The 17,398-nt window shown below is 30.6% G+C and overlaps 3 protein-coding genes across 7 annotated transcripts; all 3 read right to left on the minus strand.

The window, feature by feature from the left end:
- Nucleotides 1-6,777: 6,777 nt before the first annotated feature.
- On the minus strand, nt 6,778-8,761 carry LOC145732745 (clavesin-2-like). Of its 2 annotated transcripts, none has more exons than XM_081985227.1 (5): nt 8,134-8,761; nt 7,984-8,078; nt 7,780-7,930; nt 7,081-7,379; nt 6,778-7,014 (listed from the first exon to the last, which is right to left on the minus strand). In XM_081985227.1, exons 1-5 carry the CDS (start codon nt 8,252-8,254, stop codon nt 6,826-6,828), a joined length of 855 nt encoding a protein of 284 aa, XP_081841353.1. In that variant the 5' UTR covers nt 8,255-8,761; the 3' UTR covers nt 6,778-6,825. The 2 variants fall into 2 exon arrangements, with proteins under 2 accessions (XP_081841353.1, XP_081841354.1); XM_081985228.1 differs by having other exon boundaries at nt 6,778-7,040.
- Nucleotides 8,762-9,166: 405 nt separating this feature from the next.
- LOC145732746 (alpha-tocopherol transfer protein-like) lies at nt 9,167-11,633 on the minus strand. The gene is made up of 6 exons (XM_081985229.1): nt 10,494-11,633; nt 10,362-10,438; nt 9,961-10,058; nt 9,756-9,906; nt 9,407-9,705; nt 9,167-9,352 (listed from the first exon to the last, which is right to left on the minus strand). Exons 2-6 carry the CDS (start codon nt 10,429-10,431, stop codon nt 9,170-9,172), a joined length of 801 nt encoding a protein of 266 aa, XP_081841355.1. The 5' UTR covers nt 10,432-10,438; nt 10,494-11,633; the 3' UTR covers nt 9,167-9,169.
- Nucleotides 11,634-11,783: 150 nt separating this feature from the next.
- On the minus strand, nt 11,784-17,048 carry LOC145732743 (clavesin-2-like). Of its 4 annotated transcripts, XM_081985223.1 has the most exons (8): nt 16,951-17,048; nt 16,858-16,890; nt 13,233-13,419; nt 13,086-13,180; nt 12,619-12,769; nt 12,372-12,565; nt 12,140-12,315; nt 11,784-12,089 (listed from the first exon to the last, which is right to left on the minus strand). In XM_081985223.1, the coding sequence occupies exons 3-8, from the start codon at nt 13,414-13,416 to the stop codon at nt 11,957-11,959; spliced, it is 933 nt and encodes a 310-aa protein (XP_081841349.1). In that variant the 5' UTR covers nt 13,417-13,419; nt 16,858-16,890; nt 16,951-17,048; the 3' UTR covers nt 11,784-11,956. The 4 variants fall into 4 exon arrangements, with proteins under 4 accessions (XP_081841349.1, XP_081841347.1, XP_081841351.1 ...); XM_081985221.1 differs by having other exon boundaries at nt 16,858-17,046; XM_081985225.1 differs by having other exon boundaries at nt 13,233-13,438; nt 16,878-17,043.
- Between the last annotated feature and the right edge of the window lie 350 nt (nt 17,049-17,398).

The raw sequence follows: 17,398 nt of genomic DNA on the forward strand, positions 1-17,398 counted from the left end.
ATCCACATACATATTGCAAAGCTGACGGGATTTTCTCTACAAAATACTAAGAAGTGTTAAGTCCACAGGTAAACTATGTGGTTAAGATAAGTGATTTTTTTATTATTTACTAAAAATAATAAAACCGTGAGGTATAAAGAGTGTGAATCAAAATCAATTGAAGTTGCTTCCAAAGTGTATATACAACGTGGATTTAAAGTCCTGAAACAGCACTATTTTAAATGGGACACCCTGTATTTTTTTCAGTCATTCAATTCTCATTACCAAGGTCTACTTGATGACCTAAACGTCCTATATACAGGTTGTTCAGTTTCCGAGATATTTAGGGTCAAAGCTGTCAGAAGTTTCTTCCAAACTGTACGTGCATTCAAAGCCATGTAACTGCACTATTTCACCTGAAACACCCTGTTTTTTTTAGTCATTCAATTCTCATTACCAAGTTCTACTTGATTACCTAAACGTCCCATATACAGAGTGTACAGTTTCAGAGATATTTATGTTGAAAGCTGTGACTAGAAGTTGCTTATAATTGCTATAAATCTATAACGTAAACTGTGATTAGGAAAACGCTTATCCCAACATTCAAGATTTATTAAATCGGGGGCCAAGTTAATAAAAGTTTGGAATTTGGGGACAAATACGAGTTTTTTTCCAATATTAGAGTCTATTAGCTCTGAATTCTTAGAAGGAAATTAACTTTTGTATTCTTAATAATTTTAATAACTAGTTAAAACCTTAATTGGTTAGTGAAGAACATCCTGTATATGTAAAAAACTCTAATTTTTACCTTAATGGAGACATATTGTTCAACAATTAGCTATACTCTATTTTGTTTATCAATAAAAAACAATTTTTTTCGTGTTAGATAATAGCAAAAGTTTTAAGGCAACTAAACTAAGTAAAGCTTATGATTGGGTTTTTAGTTTGTTCTTTAAAGTCTACTTATATATGAAATAAGTGGAAAATGATAAGCTACTAACACTAAAATATTCTATACATATTTCCAGTAGTATATAACACCATTAGTAATATTATCTACTTGCGTATTACTAATTATTCCAAATGTTGTTTACAAGATGCATTAGTCACTTTCTGATACACCTGTTAAATAAAGTCTTTCTGAATAATGAAATTTTCACTGTTGTGACCAGTGTTGCCAAGTCAAAATATTTAATGGCGGTAGAATAATCAGTTAAAAAACGGTAGATAACGGTAGATCAAAACAAATTCATTCATTTTACATTATTATACAGGGTGTCATTTAATGTCAAAAATTTTAATCATTTATTTTTGCTATAAAAACCGTACTTTAAAAATACAAATTTTTAATTGTTTTTATTAATAATTGCTTTTATGTTTTGACATTAGTGACAGATATCACGTGGTTTTAAAAGATAATTTAGCTAGGCAGTCACGTGACCATTGTCAAAAATCATAAATCTCAAAAAACACTCTTTATATCAAATACTGCAAGAAAACGTTTTTAAATCCTGATTTTTGCAACTTTTGAGCAAGATTTGACAGTTTTGACATTAGTGACATGTTTGTGATTGTAGAACACTATTTAGTTAGAAGGTCACGTGACAATTGGCAAAATAACTATCATAAATCTCAAAAACACGTTTTATATCAAATACTGCAAGAAGACATTACTATACCTTGATTTTTGCAACTTTTGAGCATGGTTTGACAGTTTTGACGTTAGTGACAGTTAAACCGGTTTTAAGGGGGTGTAAACCTAGCCCGCTGGGTGTAGAAAGTCATTCCGAACATTTTTTGTTTTTGTAAAATTTACGTAACTATTTGCCAACATTATGGAAATGTGATTTTTTTATCATGTCTATCAATTTCAAAGATTTCGTACTACATGAGAAATATTTTGCGTTGCGGAAATGTGATTATCGATCATTTCTAAGCAAATTTAACTCCACTCGGTGTAGAAAGGCATTGTGAATATTTTTGATATCTTGTAAACTTTCCGTAACTCTAATCGTTTCCGAGATATTCGACTTGTTATTTTTATTTTTTTTTTGGAAATTGCATTCAAATTTTGAAAATATCGTATTTCCGCATTGTTGGGGGTTTCAACACTGCATAAAACTGAAAATGTTTGTATTAAACTGCTCTTTCGCCTCGTGATGACCGCAAAATAATTGAACATATACAGGGTGTTCAAAAAACGAAAAAAAACATTTCAAACTAAACGCTCTGCCTGTTGTTACCATGTTTAGCCAGTTTTGTAGTGGTAATCTTAGTCCACTGTCATTTTAAAAAATAAAGCACTTAAAAAGGTTTTATGCAAAGCTTACGGCTGCAGACAAACTGACTTTGATATTGTAAAACACTTACCTAAAAATCAAACTCAAAACTGATGAGCAAAATGTCTGTTAATATAGATATCAACATTATAAGGCTTTAACAAAACTGATCATCTATTTTACCTGTCGTTTCCCTAAAATCGGATAAAACTTAGTCCCTTCATAAATATTTCAGCTAACAAACTAGAAAGCTAATAAGTAATAATTACTGTTCTATTTTCGTATAACTATGAGCAACTATTTTAGACCAAACTTGAATATTAGGTATTATCAATACTAATTTATTGATCTTTTATTAATATGCATTGCGTAATATCACTTTGTCAATAATAAATTTAGAACCAAATCTTTAATTAACCACTTGAACCTAAAAACGTGAGAATAAACTAGTGTTGAGATAACAAGACACTTTGTCAAATTTTTTTACGTTTATTATATTTAGTCTAATTTGATGTCCTTGAAGTATTTTAGATTGATCTAGAGAATTGTTTGCTTTAGCAGCCGATATTAAGGAAATCAATAACTAACAAAAGGTAATATTACACTGAAATGACGTGGAATTCCCGTTTATATAATTTATTACTAATAAATAATTTATATTATCAGTACGTAGATGTATAAGTGGTATAACAAGAAAATGAAGTATTTCTCAGTCTTTGATGTGTTTTCTGCTTTATTTTTTATGTGAATCTTTTTTGTGGTTTTTGTGAAAGTTTCAATTACCAAACAACATTTTAAATTTACCTTTTTCACTTCTTCACCCACTCAGTGTCACAATTTACAAATTTTCTTTCTGCAAACCGTAGAAATTGCAATCAAACCAATATTAAAGTAAGACTTTACCATCGAACGATTTTTCAGTAAATGCTCGTAGATAATTATTATTGCTTATTTACCGCCTGAATAAAATATAATACAAAATTTCAATGTCACCGTTCGAACTCCTTATAATTTTCCACAACCATAAAGACGCTACCAACTTTAGTTTTACAATTTGGATTAAGTTTTATTATTATTTATGCTCGTTTTTAGACGATGATAGGCATTACTTAGATAGCTGGCTTTGAAGTGTTTCCACTTTGATGTGGAATGGAAAAGATTTCTTATCTGAGCTGACTTTTGGCATCTTAGAATACATGTTTTTAAGCTTGTAAAATGTAGGCGGATAATATAAAATGCTTCCTGTGGAATTATTGTTTAATACCTTTTGGCTTAAATAGGAATTTAAATTGAAACTAGTATAAAATGTTTATTGATTGGCGTAGTGTCTGGGAATATGCTAGTCAAAAATGTCATCATTTTCAAGATTTTTGTAGTGGGATTTTTCTGATACTGTGTATGTATTTAGTAAGGGTCTGAATTTCTACTTAGGGAAATTAAATCCCCTGTAACTCAGCCACATGGCAAAATTCAGGAAATGTTAAGGGACAAAAATTGTGGAAAATTTAATTATCTGCAAAAACCTATAAGGGACATTTTGCCCTCAAGGGTGTCAGAAGGAAGTTATACTAAGATATCTGAGTCCTGGAAAACAATTCATTCAGTCTTTACTGTTTTTTAAAGCGTAATTATAAAATGTTATCATTTTATAGATTTTTTTAGTGATTTTGGACCTCAATGAAGAACAAGGGTAGTAACAGCGGTTAACTTCCTTAAAAGCCTCTGGCACATTCAAATCACTATTAGAACCTTCTGGCAGTTGGAGATGTCTATTAGAATGTTCCAGAGGCCTCTGGTAATTTTAAAAAATTCTAAAAGCCTCTGACACATTCAAATCACTATTAGAACCTTCTAACGCTTGTTCAATAATTGAAAATGTATATAAAACTTGTTAAAATCATATGTTGTGGAATCTGAATTTTCCACTTAACTCTACATTTTGTTGCTACATTTTTATGGATCATCCTGTATATGAAATTGGTTTTCACATTCACAGAAAAAGTTTTGTGTGTATTCTTTACGGTCGTCAAAGTTTTCAGCAGAATTTCAAGTTACAAAGCACGTTTTTCAGTTCCGTATACGTCAAAGTTATATTTAATAAGGTTGAGGTCTGTATAGCATTCCCAGACGGGGTATTTTTTTCCCTTTCAATTTACACGGAATTGGAATAAGGGAGACATGACGTAGATTTAATTTCCAGGCGTAACAAACAAATGAGAATGGTAGAAAATACCATTTGGTAGATAAAAGACACATTGTTGTTTTATCCATCACTAAGGAATAATTTCTGTGTGCCTGTAACACTGATAATGGTGGGTTAGATGGTAAAACATAGGAAATTTAAATAATTCTTGTATACAGGTTTACTGCATTAGATAGTACTGCTTTAACCTAACTTAACCTAAAAATGTTTTCCTTATCTAATAAAGGCTAATTTGCGAAAAGTAAAATGACAACTTCCACAATAAGTTGTGTGTTTTTTTAAGGTATTTGGATAGAAAATTTAATGAGAATTCCACAAATGGGCTTAAAACTGCCATTTTATTACTTCAAGTAGGTTTTACAGGCGATTTTATTCTTGACTGTCCTTTCAAACTTTGTTTCTGACAGTTCTAATTTTTACACCGCTTTTTTCCTTGACTATACCAAATTTTGTAGTGTTTTTTTTAGGTTATTGGATAGGAAATTTAATGGGAATTCCAAAAATGTGCTTAAAACAGTCATTTTTTCACTTCAAGTGGGTTTTACAGATGATTTTATCCTTGACCGTCCTTTCAAACTGTGTTTCTGACAGTTCGAACTTTGACACCGCTATTGTCACTGACTGTACCAAATTTTGTAGTGTTTTTTTAAGTTATGGAATAGGAAATTTAATGAGAATTCCAAAAATGTGCTTAAAACAGTCATTTTCTCACTCCAAGTGGGTTTTACACGCGATTTTATCCTTGACTGTCCTTTCGAACTATGTTTCTGGCAGTTCAAACTCTGACAGCTTTTTTCACTGACCGCATCATATTTTTTAGAGTTTTTTCAGGTTATTGGATAGAAAATTTAGTAAAAATTCTAAAAATGGGCTTAAAACTGAGATTTCTAATTTATCTTTGCTAGTTATATTTTATTTTGTTTCCTTTCTTTCACAATTTTTTTCTTCATAGTTTTTGATTGTGATTTTTTAAAATATCAGAATTCAAACAATTAATTGAAGCACCTTATTATGATCCTATACGTCCACTTTAGACTAAAATATGTTTTAAAAATCTGTATGACGTAAATCGAAAAAGATTGCCTATACAATAATAGATCGAAAGTGTATTGTAGTAATATACTTAATCTAGAAGAGGATTTGTGAGTGTAAATTTATCAATTAAAAACATAACAATTGACGTTTGTCCAAAAATGTTTATATTCCATTTATATTAACTGCAATAAGTTGTTGTTGCAACTCAAAATTGCATTTCTGGGACCTCTATGAACTTTGGCTATTTTAGACAGAAAATTATCATAAAAATCTTTCAAAACCGAAGTCTTAAACTGAAAATGTCGATATTGAGGAAGTGTTTAGAAAATGTATTTCTTGATTACTTCGAGTAGTCACTTGCGATTTTTGAGTGGTCTTTTACGTCAATAAACCAATTGACGTACCAATTACTAAAAATGCGTTACCGTTCTAATCAAATACGTTTCGTTTCATTAAACTTTCGGTTTTATTTGCTAATATAAATAGATTTGACGTTATGTTGCCTTGTTTCAACATCAATAAATGTTTATATAATATAATAACAATAAAATTATCAACAATCAACTATATTTTCAATTAACTCTAGCATTTGGATGACCCAAACTTAATTTAAGCGCACAACAAAACAACCCTTTTTGGAGTATTTATGTTCCTCGACCTACTATACTAACCCTGCAAGCTGGCCTACTATAAACACTGCTTGTAGTTGTTTGTAATTTTGTTAAACTTTGAAATAACTACTAATTTACTGGGGGTTTTATATATAAAGTATCAAGGACAGCCACTTTCGTGACTACAATTCCATAATCAAAGCTAAAATACTGTGCGTGTAGAGATTCATGATAGAATTTACACAATAGAGCCCTATTTAATAGGGTGCAACTTTAATTGTGCCCATGTGTGATTTTATTGACGATTGGTATGTTAAATTCGTGGAAATGCAAATAGGTTTTCTGTCCTTAAATAAATTTATCCAGACCTAGTTTTAACTAATATTAATGTAATACATACATACCAATATTGAAAAATTTTTCTTTAATGCTTTATACAAACGAATTACTTTTACATCAAACAATTTAAAGAAAAAGGGAGGTTTTTCAAATTGTGTTTGTTGTTCAGTAAATTGCGTTTACGGCACGAAATCGATACTGACAGCTTTAGGAAAACAAATTGTACACTGTTATAAATTTTTCTGCATTAATAATTTAAACCAAAAATTAAAATATTACAGGAGACAAAGTGCTTAATAGAATCACTATAATAGGAGAAAGATACGATCAATCAAATCACAATCTTTTTTATGTACTAAATAACAATTAATCTACACTGTTAAACTGAATTTTCCTTCAAACTCCTATTTTGTAGAAAACTTTTAAAAATTTGGTCATTTTGCTCGTACAATCTTTCATAAATTTTCTCATAATCTAACGGTCCAGCGACTCCTCCATATTCATTAGGTAACACTTGTGGATCGATGTATTGATGAAGGGATTTTCGATTATCGTAATGGAAAACCACCTAAAAAGTCCAAATAACTCTGTTATCTGAAAAAATATATTTTAGAACGTAATCTCTTATACTAACCAATTTTTTCATATCTTCAGGTAGCAAAGGCCATATAATTTTAACAAATGCACTAACTAAAATGGAATTGTTGACCACATGAAACATGTAACTTTGAAACGGAAGGCACTGAAGTTTTTTGATGCAAAAGTTAATGTTTTGGGGTGTCATCCATTTTAGACACTTGTACCGTAGTTTTTCCATGTCGATTAAGATGCAGAGACTTTTGTTTGGACCTGAATTCGTCTGGAACCATTCCAGCCATACGTCGTCTAATGCCAGTAAGTCGACGAAGTCCATTTTAGAAGTATTGCAATTTTCTGTAATGTCATTGATCAGAGTCAGAAATGAAAAATTTTTAAAGACCAAAAGCCAAACATATTTAAAAGAAAAATTGCATTCTATCCAGTTAGAAAAAAAACCAGAAGAATGCTTTGAGCTGACTAATTACCAAGAAACTTTGGAAAAAACACCAAAAGCCAAAGACGTTTTAAAAAAGAATTAAATTCTAGAAGCGTCAGAAATGAAGAGCACAAGAATGTGTTGATAGGATTGAGCTGCCTAATTGTGCAGAGTTTTAAAGAAGAACTGGATTCGTCAAAAAAAGAAAAGCAACAAACTGTTTTAATTTTTAAATATCATTTACCCAAGAATCTTTAAAGCAATTACCACCACATTTAGCAACTAATTTTAATTATAATAGAATAACAATTACATTACCCATTTTTAAAATATAAATCATCCTTCCATCTCGGTCGGTTTCCAACAAACCCATTCTCACATTTTCCTCTATAATCCGTTTTCTACTTAGAGGCGGTTCAATTGGAAAACCTTTTGGAAAGCTTTCGATTAGTTGAAAGAGTGACTTGAGCTGTAAATTGACCATTTATGTTACGAATGTTATTTCACCAGCACAAAACTCACTTTTGCCCAAGCTTCCTCAATTTTAAACGATGTGGCATAAAGAAATCTTTCCAAATAATCATCGTTTAGTGAATACTTTTGTAAAAGCTCATCCCCTGGAAAACAAACTTTTGTAGTTTAAAATTATTCGGTTAATATGGTTTAACTTACTGGCAATAACTTCCTTGAGTTCTTCTAGTTTAAGGACTTTTTCACCTTCTGATATATTAGTATCGTCAACCATAACTATTTTGGTTGAACTGTCAATCGGTATTAACGGAAAAGTAAACATTACTCACTTATTTATTTAGCGCAAAATTCAAGGATAATTAATATAATTTTTGTTAACCGTTAAATAAAATCACAGTTTGGTAATTATTATGCAAAAACTAGGTGTCTTTAAAAATTATTGCATTAATTATTTTTTTAATGTTTACTTTAGTTTTTATGTGATTATTTTATCAAACGACATGCAAAAATTAGTATAATTATAAATCCTCTGTGGTTAATCAAATATCAATTGTATAATACCAATTTTCAGTAATTAACAGATTTGTTAGAGGTTTTTTTGTACTTTTTGTGCAATAAATCTTGTTGCAATGTCAATATATTGCGCAATGGATAATTTACGATAAATAATCCATGATGCTTATTAGACATAAAAAATTACTAGTATCTAACTGGGAATTAATTTTGGCTGTTAATATAAGTTTAAAAAATCAGTGTCTTATCAGTTTTTTTTTTAATCCAAAGTTTTTGATTGGAAATAATCAGATGTGGTTATCACATATGGTTGATTTACTGCAAAATCAAAAATTTGTTTAAAGATCAGAAAGTAAATCTAGTTATACCAAAAAAAAGCAAGAAAGTTCAAATCCCGAGTTTTCCATATATATTTTTGCATCTTTCTCAAAAGCATGTCAAATATACTTTATTAATGACGTCTTCATAGTTTGTGATGATTATAATTTATTTACTGATAAAATACATAAATGCATTTACATAATACCTACTCACAGTGTTTCCACGAATTTAGTGTAATGTCGAAACTTAAAAGGACAATAACAAGTTTTATCAGTTATTTGTGCCAAACTGATAAACTTTTACTTTTTTTTACTTGGAAATTCATCACAAAGTTAACAATAAGTTGACCAATTATTCGAGTGTTCTTACTGAATAAAAAAAAATTTAAATTCATTAAATATTACTAGTTAATCTGTATATTTCTACTCAAGGTAAGGCTTTGCCAAATTTGTTCATTCTGTTCGTACAATTTCTGGTAAATGCTGTCATAGTTGATTTCTTCCTTTGTCCCTCCATATTCTTCTGGTAATACTGCTGGATCTATGTAATTGTGAAAGGACTGCCAGTCGTTGAAATGGAACTTTACCTGCAAAAATTCATAGTATACTTCAAAATTAATCAATAGTTGAATTTATCCCACCATTTGTTTTAAATATTCAGGTAAAAGAGGCCAAATCATCTTCACAACTGCATGCATCATCGCGTGCTTCTTTACAACGTGAAACTGAAAATCTTTGAATGGAAGAGTTTGAATTTTCTTCACTGCCATCTTCACATTGTACGGTGTGATCCATTTGAAGCACTTCCATGGAAAATTCGAGATGTCGATGATAACGCATAATCCGCATTCGGTTGGGTAATGGAGGAAAATCGATTCGAGCCAAATATCATCCACTGCTACCACATCCATTAACTCCATTTTTGCCGGGTTGCAATTACCTAAACATTAAATTCTGGTCATTTAATTTATTCTGGTTTTTGCAACAAACCTAGTTTTACTAAATAAATAGGTCTTCCTTCCTTGTCAGTTTCGGGTATTGCTACACGGATATTTTCTTCTATAATGTGTTTCTTTTTTAACGGCGAATCTATGGTAAACCATTCAGGAAATTCCAACAAAAGTTCGTAAAAAGTTTTCATCTTAAAACATTTTAATATTGTTTGCATATGTGTTGTTTAGCAAATCAAACTTACTCGATCAAAAGCAGCGTCCACATCGTAGGAAGTTCCTCCAAGAAATCTCTGCAAGTAGGTGTCATCCGCGTTTGGACAATTTTCGAATAGTTGATCAGCTAAAAAGTTTTTATTGCTTAGTATCTCGAAAATTGACAGAAATTATTAATAATTAAGACCTTATTAGATTTTAAATTACTTGTTTACCAGACCTAAATACAATAAGTCATATGAAGGCTAATTAATGCACAACCTATCAAACGTGTCTAGAATTTTGATGGGATCTAATGAAAGTTAATTTGCAAGTATGTCGTATGTGTATGTTGGTGTGTCCTTTTTTTGTTGAATGTCAACAAACTTGCTTCTTTACATTCTAATAATCAGAAGTCTGAAGAACATAATAATAATTTGTCCAATCTTACCTTTAATTTTCTTTCTTAATTCCTTTACTCTCTCCTGTTTTTCTTCTTGAGACAAAGTCTGCAGCGACATTGTAAATCTGTATTTACATCAATTGTTATTATTTTTTATAAATCCGGAGGTGCTGTACTAACCTAACCTAGCAAAGACAGTTGCTGAATAAATATAAACGAAGGCACTGAAGTCATTTATAGGCATAGCAAAGGATCAAACATGGAGCGCAAAGGTTATTGGTTTCAGTTATTGAGTTGGGATTATGTTAATAACTAAATTAATTGTTAATCCAACCTTTTAAAGTATAACTTTGGTACTTACATAAATCGCTGAACTGAATCACCCGGTATAATTACATGGATTTGACGTGTATTGTACAATACGTTATTATTAAAATCTCGTTACATGTAAACAACGAGAATTATGTATAATTTTTGGTTATTTTTTCCAGTTACTGTAAACTAATTATTGTAATAATTTTTTTTTTCTTATTTTTTAGTATTTTTTTAAAAAATGGAAAGAATGGGGGGTATTAAGGGTCTTATTTTACTACTCTTTGAAATTCAGTATCTCGGTAACATAAAGAGCTAGAGAGAGCTAGAAAGTATTTTTTATCCTCTTTCTAATGGCGATTTAGCGAAATTGATGGAGTTCAAATAAAAAAGTTACAACATTTCAAAAATTGAAAAAATGTCATTTTTGCAAAAAGTGCAATTTTGGCAATTTTTTATCTTACTCTAGGAGGGTTCCAATGCACAGCAAGGAGCATATTTATACCAAAGGATATTAAATCAAGTGAAATAAATACAAAAAAAGCACATTAAAATTTGTCATTTTTCAAGTGGTGTTAGGAGACCTTTTTGCTACTTTTTGAAATTCAATATCTCGGTAACATAAAGAGCTAGAGAGGCCATAAGTTCTGCCACCATGATGGTAATCATTAAGCATATTTCAATCTGTCATAAACTTGAAAACTATCAGTCTTTTCCCTAAAGCTATAAAATGTTAACATTTTCTTAAAACTAGTACAATCTGTTAAAATTCGGATTAAATGATTTTTAGAGAGCAGAATTTTTGACAGTGGTGTTAGAAGCTGTTTTCTTTTAAGCATTGGATATGTCAAAATGCTGCAAATTGACAAAACCACTCTATGAAGATATAAAAGTACACACAGTTCTAAATCATTTCAAGCAAAATTTTATAGGTTCATGAGTTGAAACCAGAGAGTATTAGTGAAATCTGGCAACTTTTTTAAAACGTTTTTGGGGAAATTATATCATTTAAGGGTTGGCAACACTGCACTGGACATTGTCACATTTAACTAGACAATTATGATTATTATGACCAGAGAGTAGCAGCAGAAAACATATAATAGTCAGTAATATCATGTTGTAAATAAAATTAGTGTTTACTGTCCTAGAAATGACCAATTTATCAAAATAAAACCTTTTTAATGACTAAATTCATTAATCATTAAAATTATCATATTATACACTTAAAGAAAAATATACAGGGGGGGAGAAAGTCAAAAATCCATGGATATAGATCTAAAAATATTAACAGACTAAACATATATCACAAATCTATTGTAGTTCTAGTGAGCTTAAATCATATTTTGAAGGAATTCACGTCCACCTTCATATCCATAAGTCTCAATTTCATCAATCAATTTCGGGTTTTCCTTTAAAACCCCAATCCAGTCGTTATATCTGTAGTCTTTGTGGATTCCACCGTATCTAAACCAAACCAGAATCATATATTTTGTAAAAAGCTTTGTTTCTATTACCTTTTTGGCAGATATTTGGGAGAAATGTACTTGTGAAGACTCTCCAAATTTGGATGGATAATAATTCTAGCTTTAATATGATCCGAAAGTAAAGGTTTCAACATGCCAAATGCATAGTCAAAAATCCTGGACACGTTGATAATGTGGACTGCGTCCACTCTATGTGGAATGGAAGTCTAAATAGTTCACACTAATTATTTGCTTAATTAATAATGGGGAAAGTTGTACTAACATAACCGACTGCAAGCATGTTCTTTGCAATAGTCGGTGTCATATACCAGGCATGACCTGCACTTAAATTAGCCACATCTATTATACAAACGCCACCTAAAATTTGGTATTTTGGTTCTAATATGGCGGCCTGTATTAAAAATATAACAGCTTGGAATAACTCGTCTGTGGTGAACTCTGAGGTGTTCCAGTCTCCTAAAATATTCAAAGCTCACCCAATCAATCTACCTCAAAATGTCAATGGTTACCAATTCTGAAGAATAACATTCTTCTTCCATCCTGGTCAAGGTAAGGTGGGACGCTGAAGATGTCAGTGTCTCCTAATGCTAGTAATTTGGTGTAGTTTACGTTGGTGAAGTAGTTGGGGTTTTCTTCTCTGAAGATGTGATATTTAACAAACTGGAATTTGTAATAAACATTACTTTAGTTTGGACTGGAGTAAGAACATAGTGACATCTAGATTTAAAATTGATTAAGTCACGATTGACTCGAGTACTACCATTATCTCACCAACTACAGTTTGGTTCTTAATATTATGGATAGATGGTGCTACGTTACAAGGAAGCATTTACAAGGTGTTATTTATTGAAAGTCCAAACTGACTAACCTGATACACTATTAACATTTTTTCATTAACTAGGAATTTAAATAGACAAGTTGTCAGAGCCCAATTAAATAGTCATTAATTAAGCGTCTCAATTATCAAAATACTCACTAATCTGTGGGCCATTTTAACTATAAAATTCCTGGATCTCAAAAACCGCACCAAAAAAGCGTCATCTGTTCTTACAGGTTCGCATTCCCCTCTTTCTAAAACAAAAACACTTTATACTATGTAATAAACAAATTAGTTGTTTAGTACCAAAAATCATATCTCTGAGTTCCTCGATGAGTTCCAGTTTAGTGTTAGGATTTTCTCCTATATTCCTTTCAGCCCATTTTAGCATCTTACTGTGCGGTTCAGGTTCGGACAAATCAATGCTGGGTTCCAATATGTCATGATTTCTGTCTGTTTCTTGGACCACTGGATCCGGTCTTTGATCCATATTCTGTTTAAAAATAAACGAACTGGAATTGCTTGAAGTCAAACGCGGATATTGGATATTTCCATTAATAGCTTGACATTTTAGTATCAGTAATTAACTATTAATCTGGACAGTTTACTTTAAAGTCTGACAAATAATATAGTTAGAAAATCCTTAACAGTTGGTTTAAAGTTTGTTAAGTATTCCTGCCAGTACTCGATTAAGAAACAATAGAATGATTTTAATTCAATTGTCGTATAACACTGTAAACTATTTAATAGCAGTGATGCAATGTTGACCATTATGCATGCCAAAAATTATAGCAATTGTGGGTAAAATTACGAGAAGGTTATAGATCAAAGTTTTGCTACGCAAAAGTGCATACTTATAAAGACATATTTGGTTTGCAGCTTCTGTAATGATGATTTTACATAGTATCCATCAGAGTTTTTGTTTACTGATTGTTATTCTCGCATACCTTAGCTACAATGTAAATTAGTCAAGTCGATACACGTAAAATTAAATTTAAAACCACAAACAATACCGCATATACGTAGTACTGATTATCTGTTAAACTAATAGGTTGGACGTACTTGGTCGTACCAGATTAGATAAATTTAAAGACAAAGCACTGATTAGGTGTAATTATTGTATTTTAGTTTTTGTTGGCAAAAAAGTTATAATTGGCTTTTCTACAGTGCTATAAATTCAAGTCATACGTGTAAATTATAGATAAACGATCTGTTATAAGTTTTGTTTTCAAATTTTGATTGTATTCTGGCTAGTGCCAAGAAATTGCTTTATTATACTGGTCATGAATTTTTTTACCAAACTGAAATGACTTCTATACGTTCTACGTTTAATAAGCTTTCTAGAATAAGTCATACTAGAAAAGGAAATTCTACATAATTAACGAGACACGAGGCACACGACAGCTACAATGCAGTCTCTCGAAGCGGAAAGTAAGCAAAGTGGAAAGTTTTAACATTTACATCTTGTGTATCATACCACTTCCGATATGGGCAAATTGCATAACACTTCGCCTTAATAGTCTTGAGAGTAAACTCTTACACGATTTGATTGCCCTTTAGGTCATGACAATTACTAAGCCAAAAACAACAATTAAAAACCCATAGACTGCAATAATTAACTAACCACAGGTTGATCCCAAAAAACTACTTTTATTAGCTTTGTGAGTTAACCAAAACCACTCATTACAGTGTGTTTCCATTGGATTGTTTCCGTGTCATTTAAGTATAAAGTTGAATTACTTTTAATTACAAAATGTTTGCATACATTGTCTTAATGAGTTGCTAATAACTCTCGTACTATACTACAATATTGCACTGTTCTACTTTAAACACTATAGTATGATTTGCAATTTCTATTCAAGGCGTTCTTGTAATAGGTAAATCAAGGTAAACAGATTCGTTTTTAATATTGTTATTACTTGTTGAAATATTTGTATGATTGGTTTTGATTTAATGAAATGTTTTCAATTTGTTTTCAATCAAAATTAACAAAACGGTCAATACATTTAAAGCTCTAACCTACATAATAAAATTCTTTTGCAAAAGTAAGTTCCGAATAGAAAAATTTCAGTTATTTAAGCGTTTTTCGCCCTCTGGATTCAATAAATTCCATTTTCACAGGTAAAAAGGGATGAACAAAATTGGATAACTTTTTCCGTAGAAAGGTAGCAATATTGCAGGAAATAAATCTATTTAGAAAAATCGTTATAGTTTTCCTTGAGCAAGAGGAATTTATTGTCTTTATAGTTAAAATGTTTCATTACACTGAAATTTTTCTATTAGAAAATAATGGCAGTTTCAAATTATTAGAAATAAAGTTTGGTAGAGTTTACAGCCCAATTTTATTCTTAGAAAATATATTTACCTGAATTAAATTGATGGAAAATGAGACTTTGACGTTGCTTTTTCCAAGTGTTCTAATCCAACATCACACAAAATATTAACAATTAGGTACTTTAATCTTGCACAAAACACCACTTTAGTACAATATTATTATCGTTCGTATTTACCGACATCTAACTAACAATAATCTTGGTTCAACAACAATAATTGATCTTATTCAATAACCTTGATGATGCTGATTGTTTCTTCTGAAGGTTAAAAGCGTTCATGCTTTGTGGGGGAATTTAGTTTTTTTCTGTTAGAAGTTTATAAAAAATCAGGAAATATTTATTCTTTATACTGCTAAGTAAATATTAAGAAAAACTACATTGTTAAGCAATTATTTAAAAGCAGAGTTTAAGCAGCTGATGTTATTAAAAACACGTTATACTTGTTTATTGAGACTGAAAGATACCAAGACAGGATCAAGTAGTTTTATCAGTAAATTTTAAATTTCAACTTAAACTGCAAGTAATTGTGTACTAAACCAGTATTGTTCATATCGAAGTTAAAAAGTAACTTAACAGAAATGTCTCACATGTTTATAGACTTTTTGGAGAGCTAAAAGTATAAACTTTCGCTTTTTGATTTTGATGTATATATAATAGTTTGTGTAGCATTAAAATTGGTAGTAACACTTAAAAAAAACTTATATTTACCGTGAATCACCTGAAACCCCATTTTAATGATCGACGACATTAATGAATAAGTGGGAATTCTTGAAATAATGATTGATACCTCTTTAGAAGCTAATAAACAAACAGTGTATGTTTAATGGAGGCAATGCCAAAACTAAAAAAAAAATAAAATAAGATTCTATTTAAGTTAACTTTTGCTTGTTACTTGCAACAAGTTTACCACTAAAAATGAGAAAATTAAATTTTTTCCACAGGAAAAATTAGATGCACGAGGGATATTTGGTAAGATTATTTCCTGAGTTAAATAAACATTTTATTTTAATTAAAACAATAAGAACAATAATTAATAGGAACAATAACTTTCAAGCTAGAAAGGGTAACACTATTCTTTATGTTGTTGTGAGGAGTGTGCAATTTTTTCGATTTTTTTTCCGGAAAAACTGCTGACAGCTAAGTTGACAGTTGTTGACAAGTGATTTTTCCACTTAAAATTTACATTTGTTATACTAATTCTTGATAGCGATTGGTCAAAATTGATAGGAAGGAAATAATCTATGTAATTAACAGCTTACGTACATTTTAGGATAAACGATTGGATTTAAACTGGTCAGAATAAAGCTTTGTACGCCAAGAGTAACGGAAAATAAAGGAGTAACAAAAGTGGAAAGCAAAGGCAGGAATAAAAAAGTGAAAAAGTAAAACAAAATATTGAAGTTGATGAAGAACAGATAAGGAGAAAAAAAGAAGAGTGAAAAAAGTAGGAATGAAAAGAGTTAATTTTAAAATAACAGTTTAATCTCAAAATTTCTGCAATCTTTTGATGGGAGAGAAACGTCTTTTTTCTTGATGAAAGTAGTACCTAATCTATCTTAATCTTAAAAGCTTGAAGTAATTTACAAACAAAAACTTACCTTCAAACAAATGTAACAACAATACTTTCCGGACTGAAAAAAAAAACAATGCTCAGTACCACTGACTAACTAATCGCACTAGAAATGGTTAACCGTTTAATCACTATGTATTTGGTTCCTGATTAGGTACTACTGGCTGGCAAAATGCTGAACGGAATTAACGTTTGCCGCCTTTAGGCGGTTATGTGACTCTTTATTGCGAATGGTATAACAGTTTGCGTTTTGCCTTGCTATCTGCAAGTCTTTCAATTGTAAACAACACTGTCACTATTGTTTTGGTCGGTACTTTGGTACTGGGTGTGGGCGAAAGAGCAATGTTTTCACTCTTTTGCTAAAACCATTGTATCATCGAAAATGAATATTCTATAACATTAATCTACTAATTACAAAACATAAACCCCAGGAGTGAAATCCATAATAATTCCCACACAAAAATTATTTTAAAAATCCAATATTGTTTTACAGGGATTTAAATTGCATTTCAAATGGTGCATAACGATTGGGTAATTAATTGGTGGTTTATATTGATCAATATCAGAGG

The sequence above is a fragment of the Ips typographus genome, linkage group LG8, assembly GCF_016097725.1.
Source record: "Ips typographus isolate SLU linkage group LG8, UJ_Ityp_2.0, whole genome shotgun sequence".
NCBI lineage: Eukaryota > Metazoa > Arthropoda > Insecta > Coleoptera > Curculionidae > Ips > Ips typographus.